Genomic DNA, 22,796 nt, shown 5'->3' with positions numbered 1-22,796 from the left:
GCCAGAATATTCCTTGGGTGGGCTTGACCCACCTCGCCCACCCTCTAGAACCGGGCTCCCTTGCAGCCTCGTACCTTCCAACAGGCACTGGAAGCAGCGAGGCCTGGCCAAGCAAAGACCCACTCTAACTGCCGGGTTGACAACACACAGCTAAAATCATCCGCAAACGATGCACACTCCGCTATGATGTTTATCGTCTCCCATCCTGTGAAAGACGGCTCGCTCAGTACTCAGTCTGCTGAGTGTTGATATACCGAAGACGCACGTGCAGACTCCACAGCCAATGAACGCTTCAGAATTTTGTGCAGCACTTCAGGATTGGCAGGGGTGTCGCATTACGAGCTCCCCCTCCCCTCACAGATGATTTACTGAATATGTTTAGCTATGGGATTGGCTGTCATGCAACCCGGAAGTACTGTAATTCCTGACGAATATCTTCCGTTCAAAGAAGGAGCAGTGTAGCAGGGAACGGACTTTAAACTGCATTTACGGGTGGTCCGTGTAATTAACGGGCGATTGGTCACCTTTATGGCGAACCCGCGCGAATTCCCCACGCAGGTAATTGCACGAATCGATGCTTAAAACAATGTTATTCTCCTTAGGGGTAATAGTAGTAGGAACGCATCATTTCATATTGTTTAATAGAGGAACTTATTAGACTGTTTAAACCCTATTGGAATATAACCGTTAATACCCAAACCAACTCAAAGTGCCCGTATCGCACTCCTGTACAGTAATGAGCACTGCAACTACTGCTATGTGTGTTTAATGGCCAAAATATAGTGATTCCTCATGTTTGATCACGGAAGCCCATTCAAATGTTGTCTAGGTGCACCATGGACTTTTCTGATGTGTCTGTCAAGTGAATTTGACCTTTCTGTCATGGGCAAAAAAGCTGTTACTGCTTGTGATGAGCCTACTGCCACATTATGCTCTGCCACATTATGCTGCCCATGTAGTGATCTATAGACGGAGGACTATAATCGAAACTCCTAAATGTGGTAGCCTCATTGCATTTTACTGGAAAAGCCCATACTAGCTAAATTAGAAGTGTGATGGTGTTCTCAGAACACCGTTGAGCAAGAATATGAGAGAACAAATGTACACATCTGCAGCAATGATCAAGGCTTCCGTGCCTAACTTGACAGTTTTACAGTATCTTGTATATGTTTTTGTATTTTATTTGTACTATTTGTGTAGCATATATCTAACCATGTAAGACAGTGGAGTATATTACACTGCACAGTGAAATTGCAATATCATGGTGTGCACGTTATATAATGTATTTTATTTCAACACTTTTTTTTAACATTTATTTATTTATTTATTTATTTACATTTTTATCTGAAACCAATCATAATCATTATTTACAGACAAGGGAACTTTGGAACATACATAATTGACTATGTTGGCAGTCCGTACTTCAGACGGCTCTCATAAACACAAACTGAAAATACCTCCGTCAAAAGCCATTTTTAACACATTTATCTTAACCATTGAACGAATGTTTTAGATTAGAAAGATCACATCGAGGTCAAATCTACCGCTCATAAAGTCTTCAAATTTGGGGTTAGTTATAGAGAACTGGGAAATCAGAATTGTGAAGGAGGAGAGTTCATATTTGCGTCGAGTTTCTTTTCGGGTAGGCTTCAAGATTTAATAGTGTCTAGACTAAGCTAGGCTCTGACTGCTACACTCCTCCCGACCTAAGTGAAGCAGTATGAAGTTACCAAAAGGAGAAACTCAAACAAAATACATTTGAAAGAATAAATATAATATTTCATGATAGTTGCTGAGACTATCTCATGATACAACGGTGTGTCTTTCTCTTGTTGAGTTAATGCGAGATTCTGCTACACTTAGAAGATACTAGAGCTCAGTCTACTTACTGAAAGTCATCGGTGTGTGCGTGGAGGTATCAATCACCAGAAAGAGAAAGTTTGATTAGTTAATTTGAATATATTGTTGCATGTCTTCAAGAAGAGGTAAGCTGATTAATGACCTTGTTTTGATATGCCCAAATGGCAAGCGCGTGGTAAGAAGCACTTAACGATTTGCAGTGTCAGGGGATTGGTGTTCCTGTTCTGAACTGTGGTCGGATGCTAGATTGATCCACGAAAAGCGACTGTGGCAGTGTGTGTGGTATTGGGAATGGATCATCCCCTTTTATCAAGGACGGAGATGAGTATTCCAATTCTGCACGAAGTCTATAAAACTTTACATTATTGATGCAGTGCTGCTGGGTGGACTTGTAGTGTAACTGTTAGCAGGTAGGTCTATGAATGCATGGAATCATCAACAAAGATTTGCATAGACATCTATTATTTTTCTGTACATTGCTTTTTCACTTCCACTGTGTTGCTCTGTAGTAATTTATACAAGCTGGTACAGCCATGACACAAAAAATGTAATTAGCCGTCCACATTTAGACTTTTGAAGAATGGAACACCTTTGTGCAGGCCGAAAACTCTGTAATTGACAACCCTATCTAAATGCTGTTCGAGGCCTGACCATCCCAGCACCCACTTGAATTTGTTCCTCTTTCCCAGAGGCAGGATCCCTTGATGTGTAGATAATTGCTAGGCTCGAACCTAGAATTGCCACCTCTTCTGATTAATAGCTGTGTTAAATTAAGGATGCTTACAAAAGTGTTAACTTTTTGGGCCACAGCTGGACAAGGATACAGTGTTGAGTGGAACAGGCAGTCCCATGAAAGCTAAATGTGGTACTGATTGCTGGCGTGGACACAAGATTACTGACACTCCTATTAGGATTGAGTCCGTTTACTGGCTGGCGGTTTCCCAGGGATATGTTAGAGTGAATGGGTTGGTATGTTCCAAGGCTGGAGTTATTAGCGAGGCCCGCAGGTTATGCAGTTGCTGGGTTATGTTCCATACGTTTAACACGTGACATTGGACAGTGTGCAGACTAGCAGTGGAGGATACATATACTGTCCATGAGCTGGGAATGTGCCAGCACAGGTGGATTGTTATCCTTTCTGGTATGGAAAATGCATGGATTTAGAGGATGAAAGCAGAGTAGTCTTCAGACATTGCTCCTGCTTTGTGTTTGGAGGTGTCCTTTAGACAATGGCCATGATCGGGTTGGCCACGGATACTGTGGTAAATGATCCATTCCCCATAGGGGTTGTATGTGTACATACTGCATGCACTATATGATGTAGTACCACGTTTCCATATGTAGTACAATGATACATGTTTAGAACTGTGCTGTGACTTTACTGTTGCCTTTCCTTTTCCTTAGCTACACCTTCCCTACTGCTCAGCCAGGACGAGTGCTGGAGTGATTGGTGATGAATGGAATGTTGAATGCTTGGTGATGTCATAGAATGCATGGGTGCCTGGTGATGTGCTGAGTGTCAGTTGGGGTGTGGAGGCTGAGCAGCACGGAGGCAGTTCCTGGTGGGGCTATCAGCTATTTACATGCTATCTGTTATCTACCTACTCACCTGGAACTTGCCTTGTAACTAAACTTAAACCAGCTATATAATATACACCCTGTCTGATAGACTTTGTATTATTTATGACATACTGCTGCAAGCATAACATTGTTTCAGTTTCACAGGCTGTCCGAGCGGCAGCCGACAGGCTGGCTGATTTCTGCTTTGATAATTGGAGGAACGTCCTTGTGTGCTCCAATCTACTGAGATGCCCATTGCATGGATAAAAAGCAGAGCTTCTTACAATAATTTACTTTCTCGGTTGCGATTTTTAAATTTTTTTTTTTTTTTGGGGGGGGGGGGTGGGGTGGTTGAGGAGATTGTATATCCTAAGTTAAGATTGGTAGTGTCCTGTATTGTTGAAGCGGCTTTTACAATTTCACTACAGATTGCAGAGCTAGGTATATGTCTCAAAACTTTGTAATTTGGCAGCTCTTGGACAACGCTTTGTATTTCTGTCACTACTGGTATTGCTTACCCCCATAGCTCTTCCTTTTATGAATCTTTCCATTCCTTCATACTAGTCAGCTTGTCTTATCTGAGGACCGTTCCCATAGAAATTGTAACTATCAGAACTGGCATGTGTAAATGTGAAAATTAGAACATTGAGAAATGGCAGAAGATTAAAAAAGTTATTGTATTGTAATTGCATTTATATAATGCTTACTACCCCTGAAGAGGCGTCTAAGCGCTTTTTCGTCGAGTAGCACGCTACTCTGGGACCCATAGAGGATTAGTGTTGAATTAGTGTTGTGAAACATGCAAGTAATTTTAAGTGGTGGATAGGTTAGTCAGTTATTTGGATTCGGAATGATAGCAGAAGGATAGAAGAGGAAAAAAGGTTTGTATTTACATAGTGCTTGTTACCCCTGATGGGGAGTTGAAGCGCTTTTTGTTTTTTGGCGAGTAGCACGCTATTCCAGAAACCCATAAAGGATTAGTGGTGAATTAGTATGGTGAGATATGAAAGTAATTTGAGTGGTGGATATTAGTATTTGGAGTGAGAAGGATACCGGAGGGATAGAAGGGGAAGAAAGGTTTGCATTCATATAGCATCAGTTACCCCTGATGGGTGTTGAAGCGCTTTTCTGGCGAGTAGCACGCTACTCCGGAACCCATAAAGGATTAGTGTTGAAAATTAGTATAGTGAAATATGAAGTAATTTGAGTGGTGGATATCTTATTCAGTTATTTGGATAGAGAAGGGTAGGTAGCGGGATAGAAGAGGGAAAGAGGTTTGTATTTATATATAGCTTGCTACCCCTGATGGGGTTTTAAAGCACTTTTTTGGTGAGTAGCACACTACTCTGGAACCCATAAGGATTAGTGTTGAATTAGTATGGCTTTTGGATGAGTAAAAAGGGATTTTGTAGGGAAAAAGTCAGAGGGAAGAGTTTAGAAAGGTTTGTTTTGGGGGATCGGTATAGTAAAAGAGGTGTCAGATGATGCAAGGAGGGGTAAAGTAGGAGAGAGTCTAGAAAGGGTTATTTTCGGGATCATAGTAGTGGTATGGGGTTTGGGAAAAATGAGAGTGGATGTAGAGGATATATTGATGTATAGGGTAGTGCATTGGAAAGAATAGTAGAAAGAATTTTGAGATGAGTCAGAACGTTGGGCTAGAAGATATATTGAGAGAAGTATAGGCTGAGAAATAGGGTAGTGCATTGGAAATGCTAAATTAGAAGAAAGTGATAAATATATAGATCCTAAAGTACATTGAAAGTATATAGATGCATAAAATTGGTAAGTATATGTAGGTTAAAGATATTGATAGAGGTACAGGATGAGAAATGGGGTAGTGCATTGGATATGCTTTCTCAGAAGAAAAGTAACAGACCCACAGATTCAAGTACATGGAAGGTACATAGTTGCACAATGGAAGCAAGTACATGTAGACCAAAGATGTTTTTTTTAAAACATTTTTTTTAACTACATAATAATTTTACATGTTCATACAAAGCAATACACAAAGATAGGTACATATCTATAGTGACAATAAATGCTTATATTCAGAGGGATACGCTGTAAAATTCTGTTTGCATATGGTGCTTATGTGGAGAAGAGCCAATTCTTGAGTAGTTTTCTGAAGATAAGGTGGTTGTCGATGCATCTTATGTTGGGGTGGGTAAAGAGTTCCATAGTTTGGCTGCTTTAACAGAGAATGATGTGCCACCTATGTTTTTTTTCTTGTGTCTTGAGATTTTGAGGTGAGATGCCCCTTTAGAGCGGAGGTTCCTTTGTTGAATGTGTTTGGTGATTTTATTCCTGATGAAGAGTGGTCTAATTCCATGTATTGCTTTGTGGGTGATACAAAGTAGCTTGAACGTGGATCTTCTGGCAACCGGTAACCAATGCAGGGCTTTCAAGGCAGGTGAGATGTGGTCTTGCGGTTTGATATTCAAGAGTAGTCTGGCAGCCGAGTTCTGAATTCGTTGTAGTCTTTTCATGGTTGTTAAAGGTGATCTGTGGTAGAGGCTATTGGCGTAATCAAGTTTGGACAGAACAAGGGAGATGGTAGCTTGGACCTTGTGTGGAAATCCCAAATGAGGGAAAATTCATCGCAGCGTTTTTATAGTGACAAAGCTTGATCTTGCTAGTTTGTCCACTTGGGCATTCATCGATAGCTTGGAGTCCATGGTCATTCTGAGGTTTCTTACTTCCTTTGATACTTTAGGCGGCGATCCCAGTTAATCAGGCCAGGCGGCAAGCGGGTCATAATGTTTACAATCGCCACACACGAGTATTTCCGTTTTGGAAGCGTTCAATTTGAGATGGCTCGAAGTAATCCACGGCTCTGAGACAACTGAAAATTGGGGATTTTCCAATGTCTTTGGGGCATTCCAGTTGAAGGAGTATTTGCGTGTCATCTGCATAGTTATAGCACGTGAGGTGAAATTGATTGATCAGTACCGGTAATGACTTCATGTAGATGTTGAAAAGCATGGGAGAGATGAGAGAGCCTTGAGGGACCCCTGCTTTTATGGAGTATGGTTTGGGCGAGAAAGGTGGGGTATGGATGACATTAGTTCTGTTTCGAAGGTAAGACGCGATCCAGTCTAGAGCAGTTCCCTCTAAGCCGGCTTCATAGAGTCTTTGTTTCAGAGTGTCATGGTCAACTGTGTCAAACGCAGCCGAGAGGTCCAAGAGGAGTAGCGCAGCAACCCAGTTGCGGTCTACTGTATTCTTCAGGTCATCCCAGCTGACAAGGAGGGCAGAATCAGTGCCTCTTCCCAGACTGAATCCTGTTTGGAAGTCTGAAAGTATGTCATTCTCTTCAATGAATTGTGACATCTGGGCGAACACTGCTCTTTCTATCAGTTTGCCCAGGAAAGGTCCATTTGTAATGGGTCTGTAGTTGTCATGGTTCAGCGGGTCCAAGTTTGTTTTCTTCAGTACAGGGCGTATGTGTGACTTTTTGAGTTCTTCTGGAAATATTCCGGTAGTTAAGGAATCGTTGATGATTCTTCTTACTGGAGTGGCAGCAGAGGTTGTAAAAAATTGAGAAATGGCAGAAGGTAAAAAAGTTATGAGACTACCTTGAGAGCACAGGGAAACATGAGCTACAGGGCCTCAACTTTTTGGTTTGGGGTTTGTTGCCTTTGATGTCCCTGGGTTGTCATACTGTGTATCTACAAACTTGGCATAGTGAAACCCTTGACTGTCAATGGCAGTGATGTCAAGCATAGCAACACAATGAATCACCCCTGGGTCTAAAGTGAAATGGAATGGAGTGCAGGGGAATCCCTTTTAAAGGACGGTATCCCTCACCCACCCGTGGATGGCATGTTTCATCATTGGGTACCTCCTTGCACTGCGAACCTAGTCGCAGTGAGGGCTACAACCCCCTCTCTCTGAGAATGAGGAGCTCAGGGATGTTTTTGTAGTATGGTCTTCCCAAAATCCTGCTTATGCGATGATTTGAACTAACCCACAACAGACTTCAACCAAGGGGCCAGCGTACTTTGGACAGTTTAGAAATTGGTGAATTTGACTAGTAGGTCTTTAAAATTGTGTGAAATATACATAGAGTGGGGTTGTGCTCCATCCTGATGAGAATTTTTCTTTCTCATCCGCTATTGGCTGTTCGTTAAATAATCCCACATCCTGTAATGTGCAATACCTTACGGGGGACTCATTGAGCCATTCAGGGCGATGCTGAATCAGGGATACCCGGTAATATCCTTCCTTATGGGGGCGTGGCTTGGTGTACCTAGATGGCTGTCGCACTCTGAGAGTGCTCTAGACCTTTCTCCGATCCGCCTTCATCCTCCTACTCCTCAAGTGTCATCCTTTCAGCAGGAGCATCTCTAACCCTAAGACACCCTCCCCCGCAATAGCCTCGAGACGACTAACTGCCTGTGGGACCTGCAAGACTGGCGGTGGCGCACTCAGAGGCAACCGGGTTCGAACTAAGATGGCATTCTGGTGAGGCCCACAGAGCCACGCGGTGCACAGCACCGATGCCTCAGAAAGAGAAACATCCCACTGCGAGGTTCTCCAAGATGGCAGCTACCCCCGGCTGCGGAGCTGCTACCGGTGGGAGACCTAATCTGCGGTAACCGGCCTGCGATCGGCAGGACATGGCGGGGGAGCGACCTGAGTCACTGCCAGCTCCATGTGAGCCCCGGGCCCTGCATTGGGCGGGTCTCCAACACCACCCCCCCCACCGGACCCTGCCACCCCCGCCCCGCAAACCAATGGTATAGAGTCCTACATAGAGGTAGAGCCTGGGCTTGAAAACCGTGCACGGCCTCCCGGTAATGGCATTGATGGGGGGGACGGCACCCAATGACACTGCAGTCAAACTGAGACCCCTCACGGGAGTGAGGCACCGCAAAAAGGACAAAGGCCTCATCAGCCGCCCAGAAGCAGCAGAATAGGGCGACACCTGGCACTCCCCAACCGGCAGACAGATAACTCAGAACTGAAGTCCCCAAGTGGAGGGGGTTAGCAGTATTAAACCACCAGCTGTCGCCACAAACTGGGGCAATAACTGAGGGGCACTGAGTCCTTGAATGGACCTGCGAAGCCCCCCCCCCCCCCCCCCCGGGCCCCCTAGTTTCCACTCCAGCATGATGGGACTCATCTATTCCTAGCATCCCTAACATGAAAAAAGACGTGAGTGGGTGGACGTAAAGATCCAAGCGACCCGGTTTAGACAGCCCGCCAGAACCCAGCTGAAGTCCGCAAGATCCCCCCTCCACAGCAAAACAACCCAACGTCGCCAAAGCCTGAATGCCTAAGGAGTGGGAAGTCTGGGCCTCCTCGAGGCATGACCAACCAGCCATGGGAAAGGACATGGGTACTAAACCCTCATCAAATCAGACTCAAATGGAGCAATACACAGTCAATGGCCCCGGACATGGAGAACAAACTCGTAGTATGACCGCTAACTCAAATGGGGACCTGGCCACCATCCTGCAGGCTATCAAGGCCTGTTGAGTCGATGGAGATGAAGATCGGAGAGGTGAGAGTAGAAATGGCCCTCATCCAGCAGGATCTCCGTAACGCAACCGCCCGCATCACTGAAACTGAATCCCGCCTCTCTGAGGTTGAGGATGACGTCTCCACCTTGAAGACGCAAGTTAAGCAGCTCCTGTCGCACACAGCTGGCCTCCACAGGCGAGCTGAAGATGCTGAAAACAGATCGCGACACAGTAATCTACGCCTGGGGGACAGAACCACCGCAAATGAACACCTTCATCGAAAACTGGATCAAATCCTGGATGCCCCCAAATGCCCTGTCGACGTGGTTTGTGGTGGAGAGGACCCACCGGTCGCTCGCCCCAGACCGTCATCTGGAGGCCTGCACCGGCCAGTAATGGCAAAGATCCTGAATTTCAAGGACCATGACACCATTCTTCAGGAAGCCCGCTCCCGGTCAGAGCTGTTCCAAAACGAGGCGACGATCATGATATTCCCCCACCCCCTGATTTCACAAGGGAAGATCATACACCCAAGTGAAACAGAAATTGCGGGCTCTCGACCTGCAATACAGACTCCTCTTTCCGGCTCGCCTCAAGGTAATATTCCAGAATAAGACACACTTTTTCGACACACTGGAGGCAGCATGGACCTGGCTGAGGACAGCCCAGTCCGCCCGCTGACGGGCAACCAACCCTCTGAGCCCGGGGGGGATTACAGGCGGGAGCAATGGCGGGCACCCGTGCGAGGCGCACGGGATCCCGCAGGCGGCGCAATATCCGTGACACGAACTCTGTCTCGCCTGCGAGATCCCCTCGAGGACTGAACAGATCGGCAAGATCACAGGAACCGGCAAGACTCCAGAGGAGCGATGAGGGAGCTGACCCAACGCCCGAAGTGCGCTCCATGGACTCTCCAGGGGCAAGCTCCGTGGGAACCGACTTATCACGCAGCCCCCGTATCTGATCTTCTGTAATAATTGCAATGATGACTTACACTGGAGTAATGTGAATCCTAAATAGCAGAGGAGTCCAACGCATGGACTTACTCTACCGTAGTTAATTACTTCATACTCCTAGTCCCTGTTCACTGGACGACAGCTACTTAATTTGGGGAAGTATGGGGTGGGGCGGGATTTGGGATAGGGAATGTTCTCCCTGCTATTACATAGTTTTATTTTCATCTGTTTCTCTGCGACACTGTGTATAATCTCCATGATGCTTTCCCCTGCAGCCCAGATGGTGAGCCTACCCCTTTGGAACAGCTGAGCACCCCATACCTCCGACTGCACATGTCACAACCCTACCATAATGTCACAACCCTATAGCGGGCGGAACCCCTTAGTCCGCTCATGGAACGTTAACGGATTATTAGATAGAATTAAATGGACTGCGATCTTAAAGTATGCTTAGAGGGTTCACCCAGATGTCCTTTTATTGCAGGAGACGCACCTAATGGGAAATCGGTGCCCCTTTATGTCGCGTCAGGGATTTGATAGGGTGTGGCATTCAGGGTTCACCAGAGGAGCTCGCTGTACGGCCATCCTGTTGAGGCACTTCCTCCCCTTCACATCGGCCAACACAGTAAGCAACCTTCAGGGCCATTTTGTCACCCTCACAGGTACCCTCGGGGATGCACCCATCAATCTGATGTCAATATATGCTCCACCGGCGAGCCTAGACTCTACCCTTCATGCAGCGGTGGAGACCATATCCTCCCTCCCCCAGGGATTGACGGTGATTGGGGGTGACTTCAATGCTGTCCCCGACCCAGCCAAAGAAGCCACAGGCCCACCTTCCTCCCATAGGAAAACAGGGGCTAAATGTCTCGGAGACTGGTCCTCCAAACTGGGCCTCTGTGACGTCTGGCGAACTTAGCATCCCAGAACAGTGCACTACACACCTACTTCGGCCTCCCACCACACCCACTCTCGCATTGACCTCATCTTCATGCCCCCCCCAGATTGTAGGTCAGTTACAGAGATCCAGAGCCTGGCTCGAGGTGTATCAGATCACTCCCCGCTCCTACTGCAGATAGGGGGCCAAATGGGCGCTCTATGTCCAATATGGAGGTTGAATGTCTGGTTCCTCCAAGACCAAGAGTATAGGCAGGCAGTTGAGGGAGAACTGATACAATACTTCCACATTAATGAGGGAACAGTCCAACTCCTGGGTAGGCTGTGGGAGGCGGGTAAGGCCACGATCCACGGGTATGCCGAAGGGTTCCTCAAACACAGGCGACAGGTCAGGACAGTCCTCTCTCCCAACTGGAGGCTAGGGCCCTCCGTCAGGAAAGAACGACTGCCTTGACTGACGCAGAGGCAGATCGCCGGCAACTTCGCTTAGTGTAAGTAGAAATCAGGACTATCTCTCTTGAATCTGCTAAAAGGATTTGGCGGTCGTCCGCGGCCCGAGTTTATGGTTGGGGCTATAAAAACGGCAAATTACTCCACTGGCTTTCCACTCATCCCCTTGCCAACCGCATAGTCCCCGAAATTCGGAGCCCTCAAGGACAGGTCCTCCGCACCCTCACTAACATTGCACAGGCTTTCGCGAACTACTATGCGAAGCTTTACACAGCGAACCGCCCGTGTATGCCAACCACCGGCTCTCTCTTCCTGCAAAACGCCCCCCTTTTGCAACTCCCAGAGAGGGACGCAAGGGCGCTAGACAAATCGGAGAAGCGATCACGGCACTGGCTACCGGCAAGTCCAAGTGGAATACTATGCGGCGTTCAAGAAAACTCTGATCCCGGAGATCCACGCCCTGTTTGACGAGGTGCTTGAGAAGGGCACCTTTCCCCCTGACACCGATACAGCCACCATTGTGGTCATACCCCAAAACGACCCTCCTCCAGATTCATGCTCTAACTACAGGCCAATTTAGCTGATTAACACAGAGATTAAAATCTACGCTACGATCCTGGCCACCCGGTTAAAACGGGTGATACCCTCGTACACCCGACTAGTGTGGTTTCATGCCAAGTCGTTGCACGAGGCACTGCTTGAGACGCCTCCACGTGGCCCTCGCCTACCGCCATCTCCTTACTCCATACTTAGCCTTAGTACTACTTGACTTTGAAAAGGCCTCTGACACAGTCGGCTGGAGCAACTTGGGGAGTGTGCTGGAGAGAACGGCCCTCACTATCGTAAGTTGGTGGGGTACTGTAATCCAACCCGGCAGCCAGGGTCCTTGTAAATGGGGCACTATCTAACGCCTGAAGGCGGACCCCGGCCCGGGGACCCCTCTCCCCACTCCTATTTGCTCTAGCGATAGAGCCTTTGGCATTGTATCATACGTGCAGATCAGCAGATAAAGGGGTGGCACTGGCACGATTCCCACGAGGACAGGATTGCTCCGTATGCGGACGATGTTGTGCTCTTCTTGGCTGATCCATACCGAGATGTCTCCATACTCTCCCATCCTTCGGGGGAGCGTCTGGCTTGCATCTCAACCCGGCCAAACCTAATCTGGTATCCTTACATGTCTCACACGAGTGTGTGGATTGGCAAACAATCATTCCCCTGCGGAAGCTTTCCTTTAAGTACCTCGGCATATGGGAAGTCCCTTCTCCCAGAGCTGACCTGGACCCTCAATGATGACCAGCTACTCCAGCTTACAAGAGACAACCTAAGGCTTTGGCAATCTTTTCTACTCAACCTCTTTGGTAGGATTGCCCTCTTCAAGATGATGTTCCTCCCTCGCCTCCTATATGTCCTTCAGAATCTCCCTCTTCACCTGCCCCGCAGTTGGTTCTGTAGGCTTGCTGGAATAACCATGTCTTACCTCTTTGGTGGGGGGGTGGGGGGGGCGGAATCAAGCTTGGCCCTGGCACATTGTCAACGGCCCCTATATGACGGGGGAATGGGAATGGCAAACCTCTTTCTATACTATCTGGCCACCCACCTCCTGATGATCTGTGACTGGTTCGATGGTGGATGATCGGATCCGGCATATCGGTTAGAATTAGAAAGCCTTGGATTCTCACAGGAGCAAGCCATGCTATATGGAGCACCAATCTCACACAAGTTGCCAGTAGTTACCCGGACAGCCCTCCTAGCATGGCGGTCTGCACAGCGTCACACTCAGTGGGGAGGCAAACTCGCAATACAGGCACCCCTCTGGCACGGCACCTGGCTGCGGGAGGTTGGGACACTAACAGGGTTTCACAAGTGGGATCTGATTGGGGTCACTCGCTTGGGAGACGTGTGGAAAGGTGAGCACTTATCCTGCTTCAAAGAGCTGCAGCAAGCATACTCCCTACAACCCAGTCAATTTTACAAGTACCTTCAACGGTCCCACGTCCTCGCCCTCCACACTCCTGACCACACGGCAGTCCCAAAGTTGAGTCCTCTAAAAGCTAAACTCCTCATGGGGAACCTAGGAAAGGGAGAAATATCCCAAATCTATTGTTCACTGATAAACAACTCTCCATCCACACTAGCGTCCCTTAGGGCCAGATGGGAACAATGGGTCGGCCCCTTAGAGGAGGATGTTCGGAGGGATGTACTAATGCCCCTTAGGGTGCGAACGATATCGGCTAGGCTCCGGCTTATTCAAATTTACTATCTCCACTGTTCATATCTCACCCCGGTGAGACTACATAAAGCGGGCTTCCTCCCATCTCCAGAATGCCCATGCTGTGGGGTAGAGCCAACTGATTTTACCATATGACTTGGTCCTGCCCCACTCTCTCAAGAGGTCGATCGTAACCGAACTGAGTGACCTAATGGGTTGGGAGGTTCCCTTCAGTCCTCTTGCCCTTCTCCTGTGGGTGATGGATGGGTTGTATGGGTCCCGCACAGACAAGTTACTCCTGAGAACAGCCACATTGGAGGCCAAAACAGACACTGCAGCAGCATGGAACGACTCAGCAGCTCCCTTCCTTGGAAAATGGCGCAAAGGGGTCGACTAGTGTGTCATCCAGGAAAAGACTATACAAGGCAAATCTGGGGCAAGTGGTTAGGTCTGTCAGGCTGATTGATCACTGAGGGAAGTGGGAGGGGGGACTGGGGATCAAGCCAGCTAATACCCGGGTCTGCCTGACGGCGGAAAATTACATGATTATGCTGAAATGACTATTATAACACAGTGACGCATTGTTCAGTTTGTTTACTGTAAAACTTCAATAACATTGTTCATCAAAAGAAATATCCTTCCTTATGAGGTAGCCAAGCCCACTCTTCTTCTCGTATGGTAATTGTAATGTGTTTAATTCAGAGGCGAGCACTACCGCCCCCCCCACCCCCTCCCCCAAATTATAGATGACAAAATAGTCGGGTCCCAAAATATTCTAGTGACCAGGCAAAACATGTCTTGAAAAAAATTAGACATTTAGACAAACTACACTTAACAGTGCCACCTTCTTCTGTGAAGAGGGACCATTTTAACTAGAGAATTAAATATTTACAGATCCTTTCCATCAGTCACCCTACATTTAGTTTGATGTAGACATATTGGTCATGTGTCAATCTGATACCCCGCTGTTTTAACTGTGTGGTCTACCATTGCATACCCACAGAAGGGAAAACTACCCCAGAAGCACATTCCAATGTTGCCAGTGGAAATATTGGAGATTTAGACCAATTGGCACAAAGCCCAATAGTTCTCCCTATTTGTCATAAGTTATCTTCAACATATTTAGATACAATATGATTAACAGTGGCAGCTTGTATTCCCTAGTCTGCCGTGTGCATTCTCAACATTTACGCTACTCTCACTATCACCATAGCGAACAATAGTGGTGACAGCAAGTCACCTCGTGTACCCAACCCCATTGTCAAGGTACACTGTGTAGTATCTTCATGTTGTGGTTATAATGTTTCCTATTGCCTGGTTCCTAGGTGCTCAGCCAGTGTGAGTGTTCTGTATGGAATGTTGGTGTGATGGCTGAGTGGAATGCTTGAGTGTCTGGTGTCAGTGTTGACTGTTGGAAGATGGGCTGAGCAGCAAATAACTTTCAAAGAAACTACTCTGCTACATCTGCTTCCTTACCTCTACACATGGATCTGCATCACTGCACACTGTCCCTGAGAAGAGTTGAATTGACCTAAAATCTTCTGGATCCTTTTGGGACCATCACAATTAGTGCCTCGCTCATAGAGGCAGAGAGTGATCCCTTCTCCTCAAACTTTATACAAACCTTCAAGAGTTTCTCAACAAGGACCACGTAGTATACCCAAAAGGACTCCTTTGGTAATAAATTTAGTCGGGGAGTTGCTCCTCCTTCACACGTTTCAAAGATTAGAACAGTTCTACTGTTTAAGAGAAAGTTATTGACAAAAACAATTGTTGCACTTTACTGTAAAGTACAAGTACAGATTTGTTGTTAAGACTTGCACCAGCACCTTACCAAAACGATACCAACCGTACTAATAAAGAGCATCTGAATGTTATTTTTAGGCAATTGAATTTTTTAAGAGTAAGTTGCTGACTAAAATCAGTTGTGTTTTACTGTAAAATATTAGAAGTATATTGGTTGTTAAAAGACTTGTACTAGCACATTACTGAAACCATATCAACCGTATTAATGAAGAGCATCTGAATGTTTTTAAACATATATAATGAAATTTGTTAACCTTCTACAATTATCACTGTTAATTGAAGATGAATGAATATCTTTTTCTAACTGTATGTGCTATGTGTGAATATCCGATAACAAATTTGTAAAGGTTTGTGAAAACAACCATAAACAATAAAGTTACAACAGTTCTTCTTTGCTTAAGGGGCACTCTGATATCTCCCCCTGTTCTAAAGTAATGTTTGTAGTATTACCTGCGGGGTTAGTGGACCAATTCTTTGAGACGACAGTATGTAAGTACAATAGAATGTTGTTCGAGAAAGGTGAAAACTAGTTATTTTATGGAATCATCACTGACGAAAGGAGGGACCCCCTTGATCAAAAATCCGGAAATCCATACCACATTTTACATCTCTAGATGAGCCTGGAGTCGCCAAGCTTCTTTCTGAGATTCGATCAGGCTCTTCGTTGGACACCTGCCCAGTCTCGGTACTGAAACGGGTTCCACATATCATTGGGGAAGCCCTTACCCCCATTGTTTTGCTCCATTTTTAATACCGGTCATTTCCCGGCCTCCTGGAAAATAGCCTCCATTCTCCCTTTGCTCAAAAAATCTAACTTGGACCCAAAAGATCCGAGCAATTATAGACCCATCTCTCGTCTCCCCTTCCCGGGTAAGATGATTGAAAGGGCCATGAATGGTCAACTTAGCTTGTTCCTTCAGACCAACTCACTTTTAGATACCACGCAGTTTGGATTTCGTGCTGAACATAGCACTGAATTGGCACTAATAAAATCCACGGACGAGATCAGGGAGGCCTTAGATCAGGGCGGTGCTGCCATACTTATCATGCTGGACCTTTCGGACGCATTTGATACGGTCCATCACGAAGTCCTGATGGACTGTTTATCAGCGGTCGGGGTCAAAGGCAAGGCTTGGGACCTCTGGAAATCGTTCTTAGCTAACAGAATACAAACTGTGGACCTCGATAGAGACAGTTCTAAGACCTTTTCTCTCCCATGTGGAGTCCCAAAGAGGTCTTCACTCAGCCCGACTTTATTTAATATATATGTCGCTCCGCTGGCAACCTTGATTAAATCTTTTGGATTCCAGTTGACCTCTCACGCCGATGACACGCAAATTGTGTTGTCAATCCAAAAAGGGTCAGAGGCTGAGACTGCCTCAAAGTGTCATAACTGCATGCAGGCGATTGCACACTGGATGGCATCAAATTGCCTCAAACTTAATGCAGAAAAAAACGAAGTTATATTATTCGGGAACACTGCCAACCGGACTGGTGGCTGACTACAATGGGTGGGCCTCCTGTTCCGGTGGTAAAGGCAAAAAATCTCAGAGTGCTTATTGATTCGAAACTATCTTTTGATGATCAGGTTAGCAGGGTTGTTTCATCCTACTTTTTTATGCTTAAAACTCTCAGTAAAGTCAAATTCCTCCTCCCAGAAGACTGCCTGAAAACTGCCGTCACTGCGCTGGTTCTGTCACGGTTGGATTACTGCAATAGTCTCTACATTAGCAGCCAGAAAAAACATCTGTCTAGACTCCAGACCCTGCAGAATGCAGCAGCCAGGATGCTCACTGGTACATCCAGGTTTATTTCAGTAAGGGCGGGACTTAGATCTCTTCACTGGCTACCTGTGGCATTACGGATTCAGTTTAAGGCCATGTGTATAGTCTTCAATGCTCTTAATGGCATGGGCCCTGATTTCCTGAAACACTCAATTCAGTGGTATGTTCCGTGGAGAGCCTTGCGCTCCCTGCAATCTAAACTTGCTATTCTCCCCCGCTACAATAAAACCAGCTGGGGTGGTAGGAGTTTTCGCTATTGCGCCACTGAGGCATGGAACAGCCTTCCTCCCTACCCCAGGAACTCAACAGAGCTTTTTCCCTTTAGGAAGGGATTAAAAACTTGGCTATTTACCTAAATGATATTCCCAGCCAACTATCATAGTTTCCTCCTCTGGTAGGTAGTGCACAGCGCCAGGACACCTCAGGGTAACAGAGCGCTTTAAAAATTTCAGTAACATAACATAACTTTTTGAAGTAGTTCAGCTCTGTTTATAAATTGCACTGTTGATTGAACAACGCAGTCCTGAAAGTGCTTATGCCACTGCTTCTCTTCTTCAGTGCCTTGCTGCAGTAACTCACTTTGGACAGTATTACAATCCTGGGTACGCACATCGACCTCCGTGTTGGATTTTTGCTCCTTAATATTTAGGTTTCTTTTCTTCTAGATATCTTTTATTTATCTGTAGGCGAAAGCCTCTTGTGGACCATACCAAAAATGTACAGTGGGCTTATAACCCGCCCATTGCATATCTTTGGTTGGCTTTATTGTTTCTCATTTGCTTCTTCTCATCCAATGGTGTTCCCTCTTCTTGCTTGTCCTTCCCTGGAGCATGGCGTCTTTACTTGCTTACTTCTGATGCTTTCATTCAAAGAACTACTTTTTTATTTTTCTTTCAGCACTTCATGAGAGTGCCTGTGTTTTCTTGCTCTCTCCCTTGAGTGCTTCTTACCCCAAACACCCTTCTGCACCATGCGCTGTTGTTACTCCCTCAACCCTCCACACAGCACTCCTTTGCTTTCTCGATCCCTCCCTTTTTTTTGTTAAATGTTTTTTTGGCCTCCAGCGGGTCCAGCCCTCGATCGCCTCCATTGATCCCTCGACTTATGCCCACTCCCCATTGCTGTTTAACACCTGCTCCCCTCCCTCAAATGTAACGACTCAAATTGCATATGTTATCTTGGGTCGCTAAATATATTAAAAAAAAAAAAAAAATTGCACCCACTTCTTTCTCTTGGCGTGTGCATCATTTTCTGCAGGCTTTTTTCTTCCTTTTCCATTCTTTGTGGGTTTTTTTGTTGGATTTTTGCATCTGCAAAAAGCACTTCAAAGTCAATCTTTCAAAAAGGTGAGACCTATTGATTTTGCCAATGCTTATTAGCATTGTACGTTCAGTGCTTGTCTCCCTATTCTCTGGGAGGTTTTATGCAATTCTTTTATTAATGAACTAAGCAATGCTTCCTCTCAAGACACTGTAGTGTCAGAAGGGCTGACAAGTTTGCTTTCTTCATCCTGGGTACCTTTAATAAGCACTGATTTTGATTAAAAGGTTACGTTTTTTCTCTTCCATATTTTATTTACTTTGTTTGGGGTGTTTAGATTGCACCAGAATTTACTTCAGCAAAAACAAGCGTAGGCAATGCCAACAGGTCTGATTTTAATATTCTCCTCCCTCACCACAGACCCTGTTCATAGAAGAGCACCTACTCATCCTCATAAAGGCACACCTCTCACCATGCAGTCACATGGGCACAGCTATAACTGCGCATTCATACAAGCACATGACCTGGGTACTGCGTTTACTCTGCACTGACACAGAAACACACCATTGCAATGTGTTCAGACAGATACCTGCCTCACCGGCACACTCACATGCAGACTACTCTCTCTAAAACAGGCACACTGTTCACCCTGAACTCACATGAACACTGTTCTCATTTTACACACAAATAGACACACCCTTGTACATACACAGGCATGCATCTCACTCTGCACTCACACCCCTCAACCGGAAGTCACACAAGCACACCTATCACCCTGACATCCTGAATTTATCTCCACATACCTAGTATAGTCTCCCAGCCCTCGCTGTACAGATTGGAAGATCCACACAGTATATACAGCAGTTACTTCACACACAAAAAAACACACGCAGGGTCTCCCCTCATGTAAATACAATAACAGACGATGGCATGCAAAGAAAGAGACACTGCATGCAGTAACGCTAGAATTAGTATTTGTGCTGAGGAAAATGAGTTTCATCTTTGAAAGCTGGATGACTGTGTGACTGCAGACCTTTGTGTACCTTAAGTGATCTGCAACCCAGCTGTACATTCTGGTTGTTGTGCATTGTTTGGTGAAGGTTTGTTTTGGAGGTACTGCACTTGAATGATGTTGGCCTCTGTCTTCAGCTTGGACAACTTGTCTTTTGCCTAACTATTGGCTAGTTATTAAGTTTGTGATTTGTTTACTAAAGGAACTGTTTTGAAAACTGCCAAAGAATTCCTGATTGTGGTATCAATCTTTACACAGCTATGGTCGTTAGGCCATAGTGGGAGATTTCTCTCATATTAGTTGATGGTGCACTGAAGTAGTAAAGAGTGAAATGGCGGAGGAAGGAGGTGGTACAAGCAAGCAATAAAGTGACCTGCCTGGCTCTTTTCATCTAAAATTAAGAGATAAATATAATACTTTTCTAATCCAATAGCATCAGGTGGACGAACAAACTTTTTTTTATATATATCACATTTTGAGTTTACACAGTGCATCAATGTAAACTCCTGATAATCATCGATTTGAAGTTAGAAGCTTCTTCCCCAACAAAGTAACTGTAGTGAATGAAGATGGAAGGTAGCCAGTAGTATGGGTGAAACAGGGTAAGGGTTAGTCTCAAGGTAGGATTCTCATGTTACAGGTAAAGTTGTAGTAAGGAAGCAATAAGGTATCTGGAAAGTCCCACCCGGAGCAGCATCCTTGCTACTCAGCCCACGCACTCCAACTGACATTCACTCAACCAGACACACATCAGCATTCAAAATACATCAGTAACTCAGGCTGAGCAGCAGGGGACATAGCACTAAGGGGAGAATGCATGGCATAGAAATGCAGATACAACACACCTCCCTTCTGTATGGAAAAACATAGAACATGTAAATTCAAATAAGGCAGAAATACACAACATCCATAAAAATGAGAACGAAGCAAAGGAGTAAACATTCAACATTATAATACATAGCATAAAAGTACCAGAGAAGGAAATCATGATAAAAGTTAAGAATAACACATAAATGCATCACTCTGGAGAAATACCCACAATCTCTCCCCTCAGCAGACAATAAAAATAAGGAACAACAAAAGTGACACCTCAAATTAGAGTCCCAGACTCTGCAGCATAGCACAAGGGTGCAATACGTATGCCCCAACAGTTGCCATACACCTGCCACAAGCAAAACATATCCTCCAATGGGTGCAACACATATGCCCCAAAGAAAAGGTTTAATGGCAAAAGGAATGCCCCATCACCAACAACTGTAAGTAGTTGTAAAGTATCTCTTTGGGTAGCAACTAACAATCCCAAACACAAAGCAACATTGTGTGCAGGAAATATGCCCCATAATATGGAATGCAAGAATGGTTTGGGCTGAAACGCAAACGCCCAACATCAGCAAAAGTAAGTAACGTCTGGGTGCATTTACTATGCCCCAAGACACACAACAAATAAGTATGGTTTGGGTGCAATACAGGAACCACATCACCAGTAACAGTAAGAAATGCCTGGGTGTAAACCAGTACTAGTAAAAGCAAGAATGGTTTGGGCACAATGCAAACGCCGATCAGCAGCAACATAAATGTATGTCCAGTTTCCATCAACAGGAACTGTATGAATGGATTCAAATGCAAAACATGCCCTAGCTCAAGTAAAAGTAAGTAACTTGGGCACAAAACATAACCCTCACCAAAAGTAACAATAAGTAACATTGGCATAGGGCACGGAGCTTGCCTGGCCTCAAGATGGCCGCAATGTAAGAGAGCTCCGATGAGCCATCTGAATATCCGCCGAGAATCATGCATCTTAAACTGTTCCTGATTATAGCCCTGATAGAGCGAAGGAGGTGACCTGCTGAACGAGCCGTTTGAGAGGCTCGGCCATGGCGCAGAAGACTGAAAAAGACGGTGACGTAGATAGAGACAGATTGAGGCCTACCTGGGGCTTACCACGCACGGATGCGAGGCTGGGTCTCTGGTGGCGCCCGCTGAGTCGAATACCAACTGCCATCCCTGTAATCAGCAGGAGAATCTGCCAGAGGGGGTCTGGTACGTGCGCAGCGGCTAATAAGCTCACCGGCGGCTGAGACCGGCGAGCCAAGGTGAGAACTGTGCGACGCCGACTGACGCTGGAGGAGCTGTCTGGTCTTCCTGGCGGTGCGGAGTGGCCTCTCGACCCTGGACCAGTATGTAGCCGGTTTGCGCCTTAGGCCGTGATCAGGAGAAACAGAGGCCCAAAGCATGGACTGAAAGGAGCGGTGAACCTCAAACCGGGGCTTCTAAAGTAAGGTAGATTGACGAGCATTGGGGACTTCTGGGCGCAAGGGCCTAATTGTGAAGGACGCAGGCATTAAGAGAGAGAGGCTCGCCGGTATAAAAGCGGGGACATAACTTCTGGCAGTTGGGAGCACCGTTGAGACAAGCGCGCTGAAAGAGAGAGCAAAGTCGTTCTGGAAATACAGGATCAATGCAGAGGCAAAGGGGGGAAATGCACACAACCAACTACCTTGCAGAGCGAGATGGGCAGTGCTTTAAAACGAGCCTACTAGCCTCAAAATAGATCTTGGCCACTCTTAAATAGCAGTGAAATCCTGCAGCAGACCATAGCAGATTGTGGCAGAGAGTAAACCCCCCCCCCCCCCTCCCCGTCAATTGTCGAACCGGCCGGATTGGGGCGCTCCCTCCAGGGGTGTACAACGGAGAGTGCTTGAGGGTGTCGTGCACTAATAGGGAGCGTGCACCACAAGTTCAGATTGCTATTGTAACTTAAAACAAGTCAGACAGCGAAATGGTGCAGGTACGTCCGGTGTCAGATAAGAACGAGACTATGGGTAAGGTGGACAAGACGCAACCTAAGCTCCACTTCGAACAGCGTAAATAGCGGCTGAGAGAAACTGAAAGGGAACAGGCAGCCGACAAACCAAATGATATGGAAGAGGAAAATGCGGGAGACCTACGACAAATCCTTGCAGCGATGCAAAAAAGTTTAACAACTGCAGATGGTAAAATAGACTTGTTAGCATATAGCATGGATCGCATGACTGAGCGATCCATGCCCCTGCCGGGGGGAGGGAGGAAAATCGACCATGCCAAGTTGGGGTGGGCATAGCGTGGGGGGGGGGGCGCTGGAAATGGAGGTATGTTTATTAGTGATCACAATACATAATTGGTGCGTTTTATAGCATGCCGAAAACAAGACCGGATGAGAGGAAGGGGGACCAACAAGTTTTAGTCAAACGATGTGAAATCAACCAAGGAAATTAGACATGACACAGAAGCAGAGCAGTAGTGTAAAACTGCTGACAGGGAATATCTGGGCCTGAATGATTTCTGGAAATTAAGGAAAGTATCCTCCTATTTCACTAGGCATGATATTGATATACTACTGCAAGAGACTCGCCTACCCACCTATAATAAAATGCTAACATGTAGGTTGCATGGCTCCTTCCATGCGGCATGGTTCACCACTCACACCAGGGGAGTGCTAACATGGGTGGGTCTGAAGTCGGGGATCACGCTAAAAGCATTAGAAACTGACCAGGA

The 22,796-nt window shown here is 46.2% G+C and overlaps 1 protein-coding gene across 1 annotated transcript in view; it reads left to right on the top strand.

The window, feature by feature from the left end:
* Positions 1-392: 392 nt before the first annotated feature.
* Positions 393-22,796, top strand: part of STK25 (serine/threonine kinase 25) — a 389,548-nt gene continuing 367,144 nt past the window's right edge. The window contains exon 1 of the mRNA XM_085634164.1: positions 393-558. Within this exon, the coding sequence (XP_085490290.1) occupies positions 529-558 (30 nt within the window). The 5' untranslated portion in view covers positions 393-528. The remainder of the gene's footprint in view (positions 559-22,796) is intronic.

Source organism: Triturus cristatus, chromosome 11 (assembly GCF_964204655.1).
Source record: "Triturus cristatus chromosome 11, aTriCri1.1, whole genome shotgun sequence".
NCBI lineage: Eukaryota > Metazoa > Chordata > Amphibia > Caudata > Salamandridae > Triturus > Triturus cristatus.
Note: the sequence above shows the minus strand (reverse complement) of the source record. Positions and strands in the feature narration are given on the sequence as shown.